The 16342-nt window shown below is 42.4% G+C and overlaps 1 protein-coding gene across 5 annotated transcripts in view; it reads left to right on the top strand.

Annotated features, from left to right (window-relative positions):
• Positions 1 to 323: 323 nt before the first annotated feature.
• The window catches only part of Pold3 (polymerase (DNA-directed), delta 3, accessory subunit), a 39393-nt gene continuing 23374 nt past the window's right edge, over positions 324 to 16342 (top strand). For 2 of the 5 annotated variants that reach the window (XM_030242943.1, XM_006508150.4), the window contains exons 1-5: positions 464 to 1929; positions 2097 to 2152; positions 9454 to 9556; positions 13275 to 13314; positions 15131 to 15263. In XM_030242943.1, coding sequence (XP_030098803.1) covers positions 9455 to 9556; positions 13275 to 13314; positions 15131 to 15263 — 275 coding nt within the window. In that variant the 5' untranslated portion in view covers positions 464 to 1929; positions 2097 to 2152; position 9454. The other 3 variants (NM_001368380.1, NM_133692.2, XM_030242944.1) reach the window with 3 other exon arrangements.

Below are 16342 nucleotides of genomic sequence, written 5' to 3'. Positions count from 1 at the left end.
ACCAACTCTTTTAAGCCACCCCTCCTCCCCCTCTTCCCCCTCCTCCCTCTCCTTTACAATGTAGGCTCCATGTGTACTCTTGGCCACAGCACTCCCCCGCCCCCAGCGGTGAAATATAAGGTTATGAGTCAGTCTACTTGTGGTAGCAGAGAAATCGCAACGTTCTCAGGTGCACACCGACAACCACGGGCTCGCGCCTCACTTCCGGTCGGTCTCGCTCCAACTTCCCCCTACATCAGCCCTGGCTGGCCTCTCACTAGTTTGGCCCTCACCCGCCGCCGTAGCGCGGCGCCTTGGTTGCCCTGGGAGACGACCTGTGACCCGAGAGTGAGCGAAGCTGTTTCCCGCCGGCGGGAGCTACGGCTGGGGCGGGTTGAGCGCGGGGCTCGAAGCCGCACCACCATGGCGGAACAGCTGTATCTAGAAAACATAGACGAGTTCGTCACGGACCAGAACAAGATCGTGAGGAGCTAGGACCACGGGGGTGGGGAAGGCGGGGCCGTGCGAGGCGGGTGTGCGGGGGACTGGGCCTGCCCGGTCGGCGAGGGGTCGCGACCCCCGGTGCCTGTGGCTTCTCGGGGACCGGCTGAGGTGGCCACTGGTCACCGCGAAACCCGCGTAGGGAGACACGCCCTGCGGGCAGAGCTTCTGGCGCGCGCCCAAGCCCCGGGGCCTTGGGCGGGATTGTGAGGTCCGGGGGCGTGGAGCCTGGGAAGCCAGCGGGGTTCGTGAGGCTTCCTTTCCCTGCTCTGTCGGGTGGTGGCCCCTCAAGACAGTTGAGACTGGCCGACTTTCATAGGCGACTGCCTGGTGCTTTACCCACCAGAGACAGTTTCCTCTTCCTGGAAATTTAAATATTGAAAGCAGCTTGACCCACCTCCTCGGGCTAGCGTAAAAATGAAGAGACTTGGGTGTGATGGACCTTTGCTGCTGTGAGCCCATGGACACAGTTTGGTACACCGACTCACACCTCCCGGGTCCTCCAGGCTTTTGTGTTATCCCTAGAAGTGGGATTTAGCCAAGGGTCAAATGACGTGTATAAACGCGTCAAGGGCCATTAGGGCTGGATAGATAAATTCTTGAATCCCAGGTCTGTCTCTTTCCCCTCTGCCTCTGTCTGCCACTCTGCCTCTGACCAATCTTTATTAGTCCTCTTATTGGGAGTGCATCGTTTAGCTTTGGAAGAAACAACAGACATACCGGGTCAGGGAAGGATGGAGGCTCGATGCCCCTAGTTCTTGAAATTACCCCATACTACATTTATCCATTTTTCTCTCTCTCTTTTTTTTTTTTTTTGATTCCCACACCACCTGTTCCTCTTAACATTTGAATAGTTGCAAATTTACTGAGAAGTTCCTGGGTTATGTGCTTTCAAGTAATGCTAGGTTTTAGATAAATTTTAGGATAGTTTTAGGTAGCTTCTTAAAGACAAGAGGGTCAGAGAGCTTTTAAGTAAGACAAGGAGTTTGAGCTAAATAATCTTTGGCTTGGCTTTGTAGACTCTTAAGACTTTTCTTATTATGTTTAGTGTCATGCGCGTGCGCGCGCGCACACACACACACACACACATAATTGTGCTATGTCACAATTATGGATGTCAGAGGACCAGTTCTCTCATTCCACCGTACGAATCCAACAAATCAAACCCAGGCTCTTTTTGTTTGTTTGTTTTTCGAGACATGGTTTCTCTGTATAACCTTGGCTGTCCTGGGAACTCACTCTGTAGACCAGGCTGGCCTTGAACTCAGAAATCCTCCTGCCTCAGCCTCCTAAATGCTGGGATTAAAGGCGTGTGCCACCACCGCCCGGCCAAACCCAGGTTCTTAAGGGTGTGGTAGCAAGTGCCTTTCCCCACTGCCCATCTCTCTGACCCACCTTTGTAGATTCTTTTGCATTGATCAGTCTGTGAAGCATCTTAGTGTTTGTAAGGTAAGTACCCTGGCCTTACTTGTCATATGGTTTTTTTCTTGTTGGTATCTGCTGTAGTTTACAGGACACAGCCATCCGAGAATAAGAGTCCCTAGGAACAGGCTCTTGGCACTTATCTGTACTCTGGAATCAGCTAATAAAACCTTAAAAATTGTTTTTTGTTTCAGGTGACTTACAAGTGGCTAAGCTATACACTAGGGGTTCATGTTAACCAGGCCAAACAGTAAGTTCATTTGACTGCTAATTTTAATAATATTGGAATTTTTCTTTCACTTTGTTTTTATTTATTATTTTCAGCATCATCTTTTTATTGTTTATTTGGAATTTTCACATCATGCACCCCACTCACACTCATTTCCCAGTCCTTCCAGGTCCAACACACACACAAATGAGTCCAATCTGAGTTGCCTGTATAGTCATGGGACATGGTCAGACTCCCAGTGGCCAGCCCCTTAAAGAAAACGTTCACTTTGTTTTAATTCTCATAGAACTAACTCTTAGGTTAGAACTGACTTTCTACCTGGGTCAATAGGAAAGAATATTACTTTCTCTGCCTTTTGACTACTTTTGTCTGTCTTTTGAACTGTGTGTGTTCATGTATGTAAATGTGTATGCACACAGGCTACAGGGCACAGGGCAAGGTCAGAGGACCGTCTTGGTTTCATTCCTGCCTTTCTGACCGGTTTGAGGTGGGGGTCTCTTGTTATTCTCTGCTGTGTACAGCACACTGGTTGGCCTGCAAGCTTCTGAGGATACTTTGGTCTCTGCCTCCCTCTCCCCACAGGAGATCTGGAAATACAGGAATATGCTACTTACCCAGCTTTGCTTGCTTGGGTTCTGGGGATCCGACCTCCGGTCCTCATGCTTGCTGGTGGGCCTTTGACCCAGTGAGTTTTTCCCCAGCCCTGTTTTTCCCGTAGATCAGTGGACTCGTATGCAAATGTGTTGTGATAGTTTGCAGCCAATTTTGTAGTGATTTGAATGAGAATGAGTCCCCCTAGATATTTGACCTCTTGGTCCCCAGTTGGTGGCACCTTCCTGGGAGGTTTAGCAGGTGCAGCCTTGCTGGAGGCACTGGAGGTGCTGGAGGCAGGCTTGGTTGTTTATGGCCTTCCTCCACTTCATGGTTACTTTCTCTGATTTATTGCTTGTGCTTGCATTTGAAGATGGGAGCTCTCAGCTTCCTACTCAGCTACTCTTGCCTGACACCCCACTTTCCATGGTGGCCTCTTATCCCTCTGTACACCCAATAAACTCTTTCCTCCGCAGGCTGCTTTTGTGATGACCTTTATCACAGCAACACAAGGCTATCCAGTTTATTAAACGGGCTAACCAGTCTCAGTTATGGCTTAGAGTCATATGTTTGTTGTCTTAGATCTTTATGTTTCCACATGTGTTTGTTAGCCCTAACTTTGGCCCATATTTTCATAATAGTTCCTGTTGCTGTGATAAAACACTGACTAAAGCCCATGTGAGAAGGAAATGGTTTATTTGTCTTCCGAGGCAAGAACCTAGAGGCAGGAGCTGAAGTGGAGACCATGAAGGAGCGCAGCATATTGGCTTCTGGCTTGTTCAGTTACCTTCCGTAGACACCTCAGAACCATTTGCCTAGGATACTGCTCATGCTGGGCTGGGCCCTCCTATAGCAATTAGCAATTGAGAAAAGGCCCTACCCCCAACAACTGGAGCAGGGGGTGTCCCTAAATCTGTTGACTGCCTGTAGATCCCATTTCCCTAACTGAGCAGCACCTTGTCTGGCCTTAAGGGGGATAGGATGTGCCTAGCCCTTCAGTGACTCCACGTGCCAAAGTGGGGTAATAGGGGGGCGTGGGGAGGCTTCTCCCTTTTCAGAGGAGAAGGGGAGGGGAATCTGTGTGTAGGGGTGGAGCTGCAATCCAGAATAAATGTGAATAAAAGTGAATAAATAAATTAATGGGAAAAATGCCCTACAGATACACACACAGCCCCATCCAATGGACGCAGTTCCTCAGCTCAGGTTCCCTGTTCCTAAGTATGTCGGTCGGAGTTGACGGAAGCGAATGGCGATTTAGTCAACAGCTGTTTGACATTAGCTGCCTGATAGTATACGGTGTGAGGACTAGAGCCAGTGAGACGGCTCAAGGAGGCAAAGGTGCTTGCTCTTGAGCCTGATGACCTGAATTCAATTCTGGGGACTTGGAAAGGGGACAGGGACAGACTCTCAGAGGTGGTCTTCTGCTCGACACCCTTGAGCTGTTGCATGTATGTACACAAGCATGCACTAATTAAGTATGATAAAGATAGGAGAGTGTTTGAGTGAAAGTAAATCAAGTGCTCGGGGCGGCTAGAGACCGCCCTTCTTGCATTCTGCCACACCTTTTTATTTCTTTTGTTAGATCGGATCTAATTTGAGGCCAAAAGAGAAATGACAACTTTTTTGTTTGTTTTTGCTTTTGTTTTTTGAGACAGGGTTTCTCTGTGTAGCCCTGGCTGTCCTGGAACTCACTCTTTAGACCAGGCTGGCCTCAAACTCAAGAAGTTTGCCTGCCTCTGCCTCCCAAGTGCTGGGATTATAGGTGTGTGCCACCACGCCCGGCCAACAACTTTTAATGTTAGAATATTGATCTACAAAGGTGCAGAATGTTGTCCAAAGAGGAGGAGGAATTACTTAATCACTTAATCATTTGAGGACACACGTATGGGTTAAATCCCTTCTTTGGTTTGTCCTGCTTCTGGGAAATCAGATTTTTATTTGTAGTAGGAGCTTTCTTTGAGCCATAGCAACAGGGTACACGTCTGACTGGTTTGGCTTTATTTGAGTTAACATTATAGGTTTAGGAGACTGATTTTAGCTGTGATGTTCAAGCTCTTAAGAACTGAAACTGTTAGCTCGAGGTTAGATTTAGACCTGCTTTTAACAAGATTGCCCAAGATCAGCTTTGGCCTAAACCTAGGAATGGACACAGATAAGAGCTTTATTTATTGTTTATTTGTAAACAGGGCCTCACTATGTAGGCCTGATTAGCTTAGAACTCTGTAGACCAGGTTAGCCTTGAACTTAGAGATCTGCCTGCCTCTGCCTTCCCAGTGCTGGGATTAAAGGCGTGCCTGTGCTTTATTCATTTCAGTGATAGCTCTTAGAATTTGGAATGAAGCAGCTGCTATTACAGTCACCTAATAGACATTAAAATAAAGATGCATTTGAAGGATTAGAGCTATAGGTGGTTGTTCTAGCCTTAACATGCCATCTGGCCTGTGTGCCCAATTGAATAGTGGCTGTGTTGTTCAGCCTCTCTTGTGCCTGTGCCACCAGGGCCAGCTCTCCCCCTTTGCCTAGGCAGGGGCTATGCCAACTCTCACTGTTAATTCTTTTATAAAATATATTTGAACTATATTGAACCACTAAACAATTTACCCATTGAAAGTATATTTAATATTTTTAGTGTGCAGCTGTCACCAGAGGCAGGGTTTATTTGTTTGTTTGTTTGTTTTGTTTTAATTTTTCAAAGCAGGAAAGATATTTAATGCCAATTCAGAAATCATCCCATTTGGTAAATCAGAAGCAACCCAACAGATACATAAGTGAAGTTTTTGAACCATTTAAAAAATAAGTAGAGGTGGTTCAGCAGTTAAGGGTTCTCTGCGCCTCCAGAGAACTCAGGTTCAGTTTCCAACATCTCCATGGCAGCTCCAACCACCTGAGCTGCAGTTGTTACCATCACCTCCTTCTGGCCCAGGAGCAGTGCTTGCACGGGCTGCACAGACGGACAAGCAGTCAAACATGCATACACATTAAACACGAAATACAACAGCCCTTATATACTTAGCATCACTACTGATGAGTCGGATGCAAATTAAAATGCCTGTGAGGTACCTTTTTCTCTTAATACAACCTCCATTTTCCAGTGTTTCATCACTCCAGAAGGAATCATGCCTGTTAACAGTCACTGTTTTTTTAACCTCTGTCTTCACCTCACGTTTCCTAGACAACTATTAATTTTCTGTCTATAGAATATTAAATATCTATACACACACACACATATTCATACTTATTTGGTTTTTTTCCATTAATGTTTCAAGGTTTGTCCAAGCTGAAGTATATATTGGTACATAATTTGTTTTTATGGCCAAACACTGTTCTATGGTGTATTAGTTTCTTAATTCCTCTAACAGAGTACTGCAAAATGGGCAGCTTAAACCACCAGAGGTTTATTGACTTCTGTTCTGCAGCTTGTCTATGCATATTCTTGGTGGCGTTCTTTGAACAGATTTGATTGTTGAAGTTTGTCACTCTTCTGACTACTGTGGGTGTGTAACAAATTGGCCAAAACTTTAATGCAAGCAATAACCATTTTATCACTCATAGATTCTGCAGTGTGGACAGGGCATAGTGGGAATGACCCATGTTAGCTGAATGGTATCTGCAGTCTTAGCTGGGAAGTGTCAGCCACTGCAGCCCAGTCTTTAATCATCTTTATGTACATCTGGCAGTTGTTACTAATTATCAGCTGAACTTTAGCTGGGGCTATAGACCAGGGTGTTACAGGGCTTGGGCATGGTGTCTTGGAGTAGTCAGATTTCTTAGACAGCTACTCAGGGCCCTAATAGCTGTCCTGGCACATAACAGAAGCCACTCATATTTCTGACTTGCTTCACGCTCAGGCAGTCCCTCAAAAGTCCTCACTGACTCACTGCCTCCTGGGCTCCACCTCTAATGAGAAAATGTAGAGCAGTATCTAGGGAGGGAGATGCTGGCTCAGTCATGTTTAGAAAATATAAAGTATAAATTAAAAGGTGTGGCTAAGTGTCGTTAATCCCAGCACTCGGTAGGCAGAGGCAAATGGATCTCTGGGTTCTGAGGCCAGCCTGGTCTAATGAGTGAGTGTCAGGACAGCCAGGGCTACACAGAGAAACCTTTTCTTGAGAAAACAAAACAAATTCTTGTTTTTAGTTCTTTTTTTAAAGTATTATTTAACAGACAAGATCCTTCCTCATTGACTTAAACATGACATCTTCAGATTGGAAAAATATTATGGAGGACTAAAATTGGTTTGGTTCCAGGGGAGCTAAAGGAGAGGAAAGTTAAGGGTCTCGGGGAGGTTGTAAGTCATCATGTGCATAGGAAACATTCTGCAGCATGTCAAGGCTTTTCACTCATTTTAAAGAATATTTCACATATATTATTGTCAGAAATGGAGTACTTGCCTTTACTAAATAAGAAACGTGTTAAAGTAGGTATAAATTCCTTTTTAAAAAAGTTTGTTGTAAACTTCTCAGTAAGAAGGGAAATAGATTAAAAAGAAAACAAAACAAAAACAAGTGAGAAGAGAAACTAATATGGGAACAGCTGGGGTTTATTTGGGGAAACCTGTGCAGAAGACAGTGGTTTGCTGACTGACCCAGGCAAGGTCAAGAGCTGTGGAGAAAAGACTAGTTGGCTGACACGCTTGAGAGCATGGTAGACATGGTATTTGCCTTTTTGGTTTTCTATTAGCAGGTCCTAATTAGCATCAACAGTCAAGAGTCCACCCCCTCATCTGCCCTTCTAACGTGGTCTCTGAAGTGGGGAAGATGTGAGAGAGCAAGGCGGAAGAATCCGTAAAACTGACAAATAGTGCACGCTTTGTACTTACGTAACTGGTGGTGTATGGAAAGGCAGCCTTAAAAACCTGTGATAGAGTGTGGTGTAGTAGATGTCAGAATGCATGATAGGGCGTAAGCTGTTAACACTCGGGAGGCAGAGGTGCTCTGCTTGGCTAGCCGTGTCAGAGAGACTTGGAGTAGGAGGAATTAGATGGATGGAACCTATATAGCCCTGCCTGGCCTGGAATTCCCTATGTAAGCCAGGCTGGCCTCAGACTCCCTCCCTAGGATTAAAGGGAGGCAGACAGATGGCTGTGATTCAAGTTCCTACCAATTTTAAGCTTACGCTCTAGGAAAGAAATGGCTGGTCCAGATGGGTAGGAGCCGTGACTCCTTTGTTTACTGCTTAGAACACAAGTGGGCACTCAGGAACGTTTTGATTCGTTTTTTTAATCTATTGACTTTTTTTTTTTTTTTTTTTTTTTACTGACTTGCATTTTAAAACTTCACTATGACAGCCTCACAGATAATGATGGTGAAAAGAGAATACAGGTGACCCTTGGACTTGAAATAGTCTAGTATAGCGTGTTGGAGAGCATAGAGTCCAGTCAAGAGTTAGTTGGGAGGGAGGACTGATGAGACTTGGCAACTCATTGCATAAGGAGAAAGGTAATGACTCCTGGATTTCTGGCTAAGGTGGTTTGAACAAATGATGATGTCATCAGGGAAAAAAAACCGAAGCCATGGAGTTGAATAAAATAGACAATGGAGGATACCACGGGGTGACCAACCATATCCCATTTCCCAGGAAACCTATCTGAGTCAGGCAAACTGGGGTGACTGGTCATACTAAAATAGGGTAAGATGGCTAAGGAGAGGAAAGCACAGAAACTGCAGGAAAAATGGAGCAGGTGTAGCAGGGGACTCGGCTGGGTATCGTGGAAGGTAAGCGAGGGAGGGCGTCTGGAGAAGACAGGGTTTCTTAGGCTTACTGGAGTAAGCCTGGTACTTACTGTGTAGACCAGGCTGGACTTGAACTCACAGAAATCCACCTGCCTCTTCCTCTAGGATAATTAAAGGCCTGTACCACCATACCTAGCTATCAGAATTTCTGAGTTTCTGGCTGTTCTCAACTGAAGTGTGATATGTTGTAGAAGCTTGCTAAATATTTCTTGAAATAAAGACAGATGATGTGCATCTTTTTATTGTTAAACTCCATTGAGGGGCATCAACTTCTGGTATTTTGGGTGGTTGGGATAAAAGTGAATAAAGACTTTACTGCAAGCAACACTTCTGCATTTAGTGTGTGGTTAATGAACATTTTAGATGTTGGCTGGTGTAAGCATCTGCTATATTCTACATCATGAAACATCTGACTGTATGTAATTCAGTAGTAACAGGTGAATATATATTTGTCATGATGTATATGATGACTTGAAGTATTTAACATAATGATCTCATAGAATTACTAAAAACCCCAAATCCTTTCCATCTCTAGGAAAGCACATATAGACTATTGATATTTGAGAATAGAGGCTTGCAGACAGTGTATGACTTCGGGTTATAAGAGTTATTCATGTAGTAATGCCACTTGTGCTTTATGCCTGAAGATAGGAAACCAAGAAAAGTTTATTCTGGATGCCATAGCTCGATAATTGACTCACTTTTGTATCTGCAGTTTGGCCATTGCCACTGTTTGACTATGGGTTCTGTCCCTCTTGGCATATTTCTAGATTTACCTCAGTTACTTCCTGGGTGTCTTAGCCAACTCAGATAAGTTGGTTCCAGTCCCATGCTCCATCTAAAGTTTTTTCATTGTTTTTTCAAAAATCTGTTCAGTAAGTAAAAAATTGTGCTGTTGAAGAAACTGTCAGATTTCATATATATGACTTCCAAGTCATGAATCCGGAGTCGATGAGGAAGCTGCATGCTAATGAGTCACTTCTGTCTTGTTTGGCACAGGATGCTCTATGAATATGTTGAAAGGAAACGGAAAGAAAATTCGGGAGCTCAGCTGCATGTTACCTACTTGGTGTCTGGCAGTCTTATACAGAACGGACATTCTGTAAGTTCTCTTGTAACAAGACTTCATGTTCATGAGATAGAAACATTATTAGAAATAACAGGAGGAAGAAGGAAGAGTGAATGGTATGGAAGTTTTAAAGTACCTCTTAAAGAGAGTGAGTGTTCTGAAATTTTAAACTAAATCTGACAAGAAAGGTTATGTAATATCTTGTCTGTGATGAGGAGACTGTCACTCTTAGTTACCTAGGAAATGAGACATTAGGGAATGGCTTTTCCTTGAACCTCTTTTTCCTTTTGAATACGTATTGTAGACACTGGTACTTAATTTTCATCTTCAAATTTCAAGTCAGATTCCAATGTTAAATAAAAAAGGAGGGAAAAAAATTAGGTGATTTGTAACCTGAGTACTCGTTTTGATAGGTCACTTGGAGTGGCCTGTTGTAAGGCCGAGGCTTAGCTGCTGGTACAGACAGGTGTTTAGGCTCCTGCATTCTTTTCTGTTCTTGCCCCTCTGCATGCCCGCCAGCTCAGGGTACTGTTGCTTTTTTCATCTCAACCACAACGCAGTCTCAGTCCCAGTCTCAGCGCTGGTGCTCTTTTGTTGACTTCCATTGTTTCCCTCGCGGTGGGGAACAGGTATTACTGAGCTCTTCCCAGGCCTTAAGCACCAGAAGCTCTGTTGCCTTGGACTGAATCCAGGGCTCGTTCATAGTTCTTGCACACCGGCTTCCTGTGCAGGTCTTCTCCGTCCTCACTTTCCTTGAGCCTGTCTGAAGACACCTCTGTTTCATTGCCATCAGTCCCAGGATCAGGGCTCCTCGTGGAGGTCTACTAAGATGCCTTTTTTACTACCCTTTTGATTTTCCTTCAAAATCATACGTTTATAACCTCAACTTTATTTGCCATAATACTAATGGCAGTTGTTTTTTAACAAGAGTCCCAAGCATGTGTGATTTAAAGCTCTTAGGTGAGCTTTATGAGGAAAAGCAGAACTTTAGATTCAGAGCCCTGCGTTCTCCAGCCAGTGTTTCGTTCCTTGTTTTTGTACTGTTGAGACTCTTAGGTGTTTAGTCAGCAGTGGTTCTCCACCTTGCTAACACTGCAGCCCTTTAATACAGTTGCTCACGTTGCTGTGACCCCAACCATAAAATTACTTCATTGCTACTTCATAACTAATTTTCTACTGTAATATACATTCCTGATGTGCAAGATTTTTGATATGCAACCCTCCACGGGGTTTCAGTCCACAATTTGAGAACCACTGGTTAGTGGGTTTTTGTTATGCTAATTAGGGCTTATAATTACAAGTTCTCAGCTGTTTTATGTAGTGATTTTTAGTTGATGATTTTTAAAAAATCACCTAATTTATTATTCATTTGCCAGACATAACAGAAGAGTCAAATTTTAATCTGGGATCTATGAAGATTTTTTTTTTTTTTTTTTAAGGACAGCTTTCATTTTGTAGCTTGGCTGGTAGACTAGACTGACCTCGTATTCACAGCAATCCCCCTGCCTCTCTAGTGCTGGATTAAAGGTGTCAACCACCACACTGTGAAGAACTTTTATTGAAGCCTAGTGTGGTTGTACATGTTTAGAACTCTAGCACTTGGGAGGTTGATGCAGGCGAGTCTGGGCAAGATTGATCTCAAAAATGTACAATAAAATTCTGACATGAAGCAGGGTTTGTGATGCTGTGCTGACTGGGCCCTTCACCGTGACAGGTGTCCGCTGCAGTAGCCAGCTCTGTGCTGATCTGCACTGCTGTTGTACAGTAAGGTGGCATGGCCACTGTTGAGGCCTGTGCTTTTTCAGTAGCCCCAAGCAGAGGAACACTTAGCCACACTGAACTGCTTGGTAGTCTAGACTAGTTCCTTAGGCATCAGTTAATTACTGCTTCTAAGGCTAAACTATGGATCTGCAGTGTTTTAATGATTAGTTCCTAGTGCCTTTTTTTTTTTTTTTTTTCATAAGCTTGGCATTTTTGAGTAGAATGTGATGTGACATTTTTGGGAATGTCTGGTTTGTATCTGTGATCATGTAAGTGTGTGCAGGTACAGGTGTGTGTGTGTTCGCACACATGCATGTATGCATATATCTAAGGGTATACAAGCACTTGGTAAAGTCAGAGGATGATCTTGGGCATTACTCCTCAAGAGTTGTCTCCTCTGTTTTTTGAGACAAGCCTGGAACCTGAAGCTTGCTGATTTGGCTTAAGCTGGCTGGCCAGTGGTCTCCGGGATCCTCCTGTCTGTCTCCTCAGCATTCAAATTATAATTGGTCCTGCCATGCCCATCTTTTTACATGGACACTGGGAATCGAGCTTAGAGCCTCATGCTTGCATGGCAATTATTTTAGCAACTGAGCTGTTGCCTTACTTCATTTTTTAACTAGAAAAGGAACCAACAAAAAGAATCCATGAATTCTTGTAATTCAAGTTTATGACTACATTTCTAAAAAGCATTTTTTGATATATTGGAGATAGCTCAGTGGTAGAGCAGTTGCCTAGCATGGACAAGGTTCTGGGTTTGACCATCAGGACTGAAACACCAAAACAAGTACAAATTACATTGTTGCCAAACATGGTGGCTCACACTGTAATTGGCAGCACTTGAGAACCTGAAGCAGGAGTTTTTGAGTTTGAGGCCAGCCTGAGCAATGTGAATTTCTGTCTCCTAAAAACCAACCAACCAACCAAAAAAAGCTTGCTTGATTTTTAAATTGCTCTTTTATATTAAGGATTTTGGTGTGTTCTTAACATTGACATAAATACTTATTGCTGTAGCCAAATATAAGATTTAGAGGAAAAAATGAATATTTTTACTAACAATTACTGAAATTTTTTTTCAGGAATTTTTTACTTTGCAAGTTTTTTTTTTTTTTTCCTGTAGCATATAGTCTGCTTAAACCACTCATTGTGGCAATTTACCAATTTAAGATCTATTTAAACTCAGTTCTCTTTCCTTCAGGAAAGGGCAGGCCTCCCAGGGATATCAACCAAACATGGCATATCAAGTTGCAATAAGATTAGGTTGGACAATAGTTGCAATAATAAAGGCTGGATGAGGCAGTCCTGTAGGACAAGGATCCTAAAAGCAGGCAAAAGCTCCAGAAACAGCCTGTGCTCCCTCTGCTAGGTGTCCCATAAACACCAAACTATACAAGTATAACACACACGCACACGCACACGCACACACACACACACATGCAGTCCCATGAAGGCTCCCTGATTGTCAAGGTCAGTCTCTGTGAGCTCCTATGAGTCCAGGTTGAGAGCAGGTTAGTTGATTCTCCAGGTTTTCTTGTAGTGTCCTTGACTCCTCTGGCTCCTACAATCCTTTTTCCTCCTCTTGTTCAGGACTCCCTGAACTCTGTATAATACTTGGGTCTCTGCATCTGGTTCCATCAGTTGCTGGATGAAGCCTCTTTGATGACAGTCTATGAGTATAGCAGAATAGCCAGATCTAACTTTTATTTAGTTCCATAGATTATATACCAGTTATCATTCAATCATTTACTAAAAATTGCTCTTAAACTGTTTGAGATAATTTTGTTTCATAAAAGTACTGAGGCTGGCCTCTCATTTTCCTTAATCTCTTTTCAAGATGATGTAAAATATACCATTTAAAAATTAGTCAGACTGCCCTATACTGTAGTGTATTTTCAGGTACCCAGTGCTTTTCTAATTTCATAGCTGAGTCAAAGAAGCTGAAATTCTGAGTTCTTTAACTTCACTACTGATGAATTGTTGTTCCTTACAGTGCCACAAGGTTGCAGTAGTGAGAGAAGATAAACTGGAAGGTAAGAATTTGAGCAGCTGAATAAACTTTTCGCTTTGCCTCTTACGGCATTGGTTGGGTACAGTCTGTATAAAGTGTATTTGGCTATTTAACCAGACAATCTTATATTCCTTTTACTAATGGTTTTTGAATCGTTAGTCTTCTTATATTTGCCTAACTTCACATTTTTAAGGCTGACATATATAAAGTAAATCTTTGACAGGATTTCAAGACTCATGACATACATAAAAATATTGTCATGAGTTCCAGATGACATGGCTCCTTAAGCTGTGGATTGTGATACTATGTGGGGATGAAAAACCGAATCTAGACCCTGCAAAAAAGATTATCAAACTGAACTCATAACAACCAAGACTAAGCTAGCTACCCAGTGTGGTAGACAGTGAATGTAGCAGTGTATGTGGGATGATGAGCCCACAGAACGTGGGTTTCATGGCAGTGCTCAGGCATGTTACATGATGTAGCCTCACTGCAGCCTAGTTCTGAGCACATGGTCAGTGCTCTTTGCCTGCCATGCAATACCAGTGAGGATAGCCTGACCCACCGGGACGGCTCATGCCGTGGTGGATGTTCTCAGCTGTAGTCTATTCACTGTATATGCAAACTTCTGTGCTCTTACAGAAACATGATACTTTAATTATGAAAAACAAAGAATTAGTATTTTCCTACCATCGTTCCTTAGTGTGTAAACATCAAATTAGTGTGTTTGGGATTGTATTTATGTTAGGATATTAGATTCTAAAACATGCTATCTGAGTTGTTCCTTGTTTTATTTTTTATTTTTTTAAATATTTAGTAAATTTCAGCTTGAATTACAACAGGGTTTCTAACAAATCTGAAATGGCCTAAATTTACCTCCTCTATTTTGTACTTTGTATTTCTGCAAAGTGGTAGTGTTGTTAGCACTGATGGTTATAAAAGCAAAATATTGATCAACTCAAACAACATTGATATGTGCTGCATTCTGCAGGATCAAATATTCAGCCAAGATTTCAATTCTTTGCTTTGTAGAAAAATAAACACACACATTTGTTTCAGTAGTATGTTAAATTTGTTTTCATCTTTGATAATAAAATTATTATTTTGTATATGCCAAAAGGGTTGTTTTAAAATAAAATTCTTTATTACTATCAATAAATATTTAAATTGTATATTTACATATATATGAAAATGTGTGTGTGTGTGTATATATATATATATATATATATATGTATGTATATATGTGTACATATATATATGCACATAAAAATCTCTGGTTAAAAAGGAAATGTTAAGAAACTGCATAATATGTGGTGGTTAATATGTTCCCAACTCTGTGCTAGGCTGTGGGGACAGTGAACAGGTTAGGCACAGTTCTTTCCTTGTAGAATCCATAGTTTACTCCTATGATAATGGTCTTTTAATTTTGTTCTGTAGACTCAGTTCATTAGTAATACTATTATGTAGCTGCTTTTTGTAAGCTGAAATTGAAACATACAAGTAAGTCTTGGTGGCGATAAGTCTTCTCAGGTAGAGAGTACTTAACTGACTGAACACAAAGCTTCACAATCATCATTAGTCATCAGTCACTGTTTGCTGACTGTCCCTGGGTGAGACACACCCTCACAGGTGCTGGACTGGGAAGCGACTCAGTACCAACATGTCCCATTGCAGACAGAGCTTCATGTTCTTCTACTTTCTATGTAGCTGTTTGGCCTGTTAGAGGTTTTGGACCACCATAGATAGCAAATGATTTTGGTGCAGAAGAGTTTCTTGTTAAAGTCCCCACAAGCTATGAAGTTGTGTATTAACAGACTGCTTTTCCTGTTGACTTGTAGCAGTGAAGTCCAAGTTAGCTGTGACTGCCAGCATCCATGTGTACAGCATCCAGAAAGCTATGCTAAAGGACAGTGGGCCTCTGTTCAATACCGACTATGACATCCTTAAAAGCAATTTGCAGAACTGCAGCAAGTAAGCTCCTTAATGTTCTTGTGGGCTTCTTTACGAATTGATTTTGTAAGGTGTTTACACAGTGGCTGCCTCTTAAGAGTGAGTGCCAAGTCTAGTAAAACCCCATTTATCTTGCAGTAAGACACATGCCTAGTTTTATTAGTACATCATAAGGTGAAAAATAGCAGCCACAACCCATATTGAAACCCCACTGGACTCCCCATAAATCTATTTCTCATATATTTATCCTGTCATCACCACCAGAGATGTTTGTTGTGTCCCCTCTATCCCTTTGCTCTAGTCTCTGCTTGTCTAACTCTTACCCATTCTTTAAGAGCTAGATTAAATGTTGCCCTTCAAAAAATTGTTCTTAAGTTTGACGTCCCATTCCTTCCAGCCAAAAGTAACTTGTCCCCAAAGCTCATAGCCAAGATCAGATCTTGTAAATCTTTTGTGTTCTTCAGGGCATTGGACAGTGACAGGCTATGATATGTGTGGGTTTTAGACACTGATAATCATGGGTTTTAGTCTTGTTTTGCTACTTAATAGCCCAGTGGCTCTGGACAAATTACTTAGTACTTTCTAGCTTTGGTTTCTTCATCTTTAAATCAGTTGTGATAATTCCTACTTTGTGAGATTGTACTGAGGGTTCAAGTCAGTTCTTTAAAAATATTCTTGGGTATCTACCACTTTGATTTAATTATAATTTAAATTTATGGGCTGGAAAGGTGACTCAGTATTTTAGTATTCTCATTGATTGTGCAGGGGACCCAGGTTCAATTCCTAGTCCCCTACATGGTGGCTTACAACCATCTATAGCCCCAGTTCCAGGGGATCTAATACCTTCTGGCCTCCTTGGGTGTGCATATGGGGTACAGGCATACATGCTGGCCAAACACTCTTAACATATAATATCAAATTAATTAATTAAAAGATAATTTGAATTTGTTTGGTGTATGTCTGATGTGTACCATTGAGTTGTTACATACTTTTGAGGCCGAGTACTACCTGTTCCTGAGGTTGGTGGCCCACTAGAGATGGCAGTTCAGTTCAGTGCTATCAAGAGGAACGGCATGAGACAGTTCTGGAGACTGACACTT

Source organism: Mus musculus, chromosome 7, assembly GCF_000001635.26.
Source record: "Mus musculus strain C57BL/6J chromosome 7, GRCm38.p6 C57BL/6J".
NCBI classification, from domain to species: Eukaryota; Metazoa; Chordata; class Mammalia; order Rodentia; family Muridae; genus Mus; species Mus musculus.
Note: the sequence above shows the minus strand (reverse complement) of the source record. Positions and strands in the feature narration are given on the sequence as shown.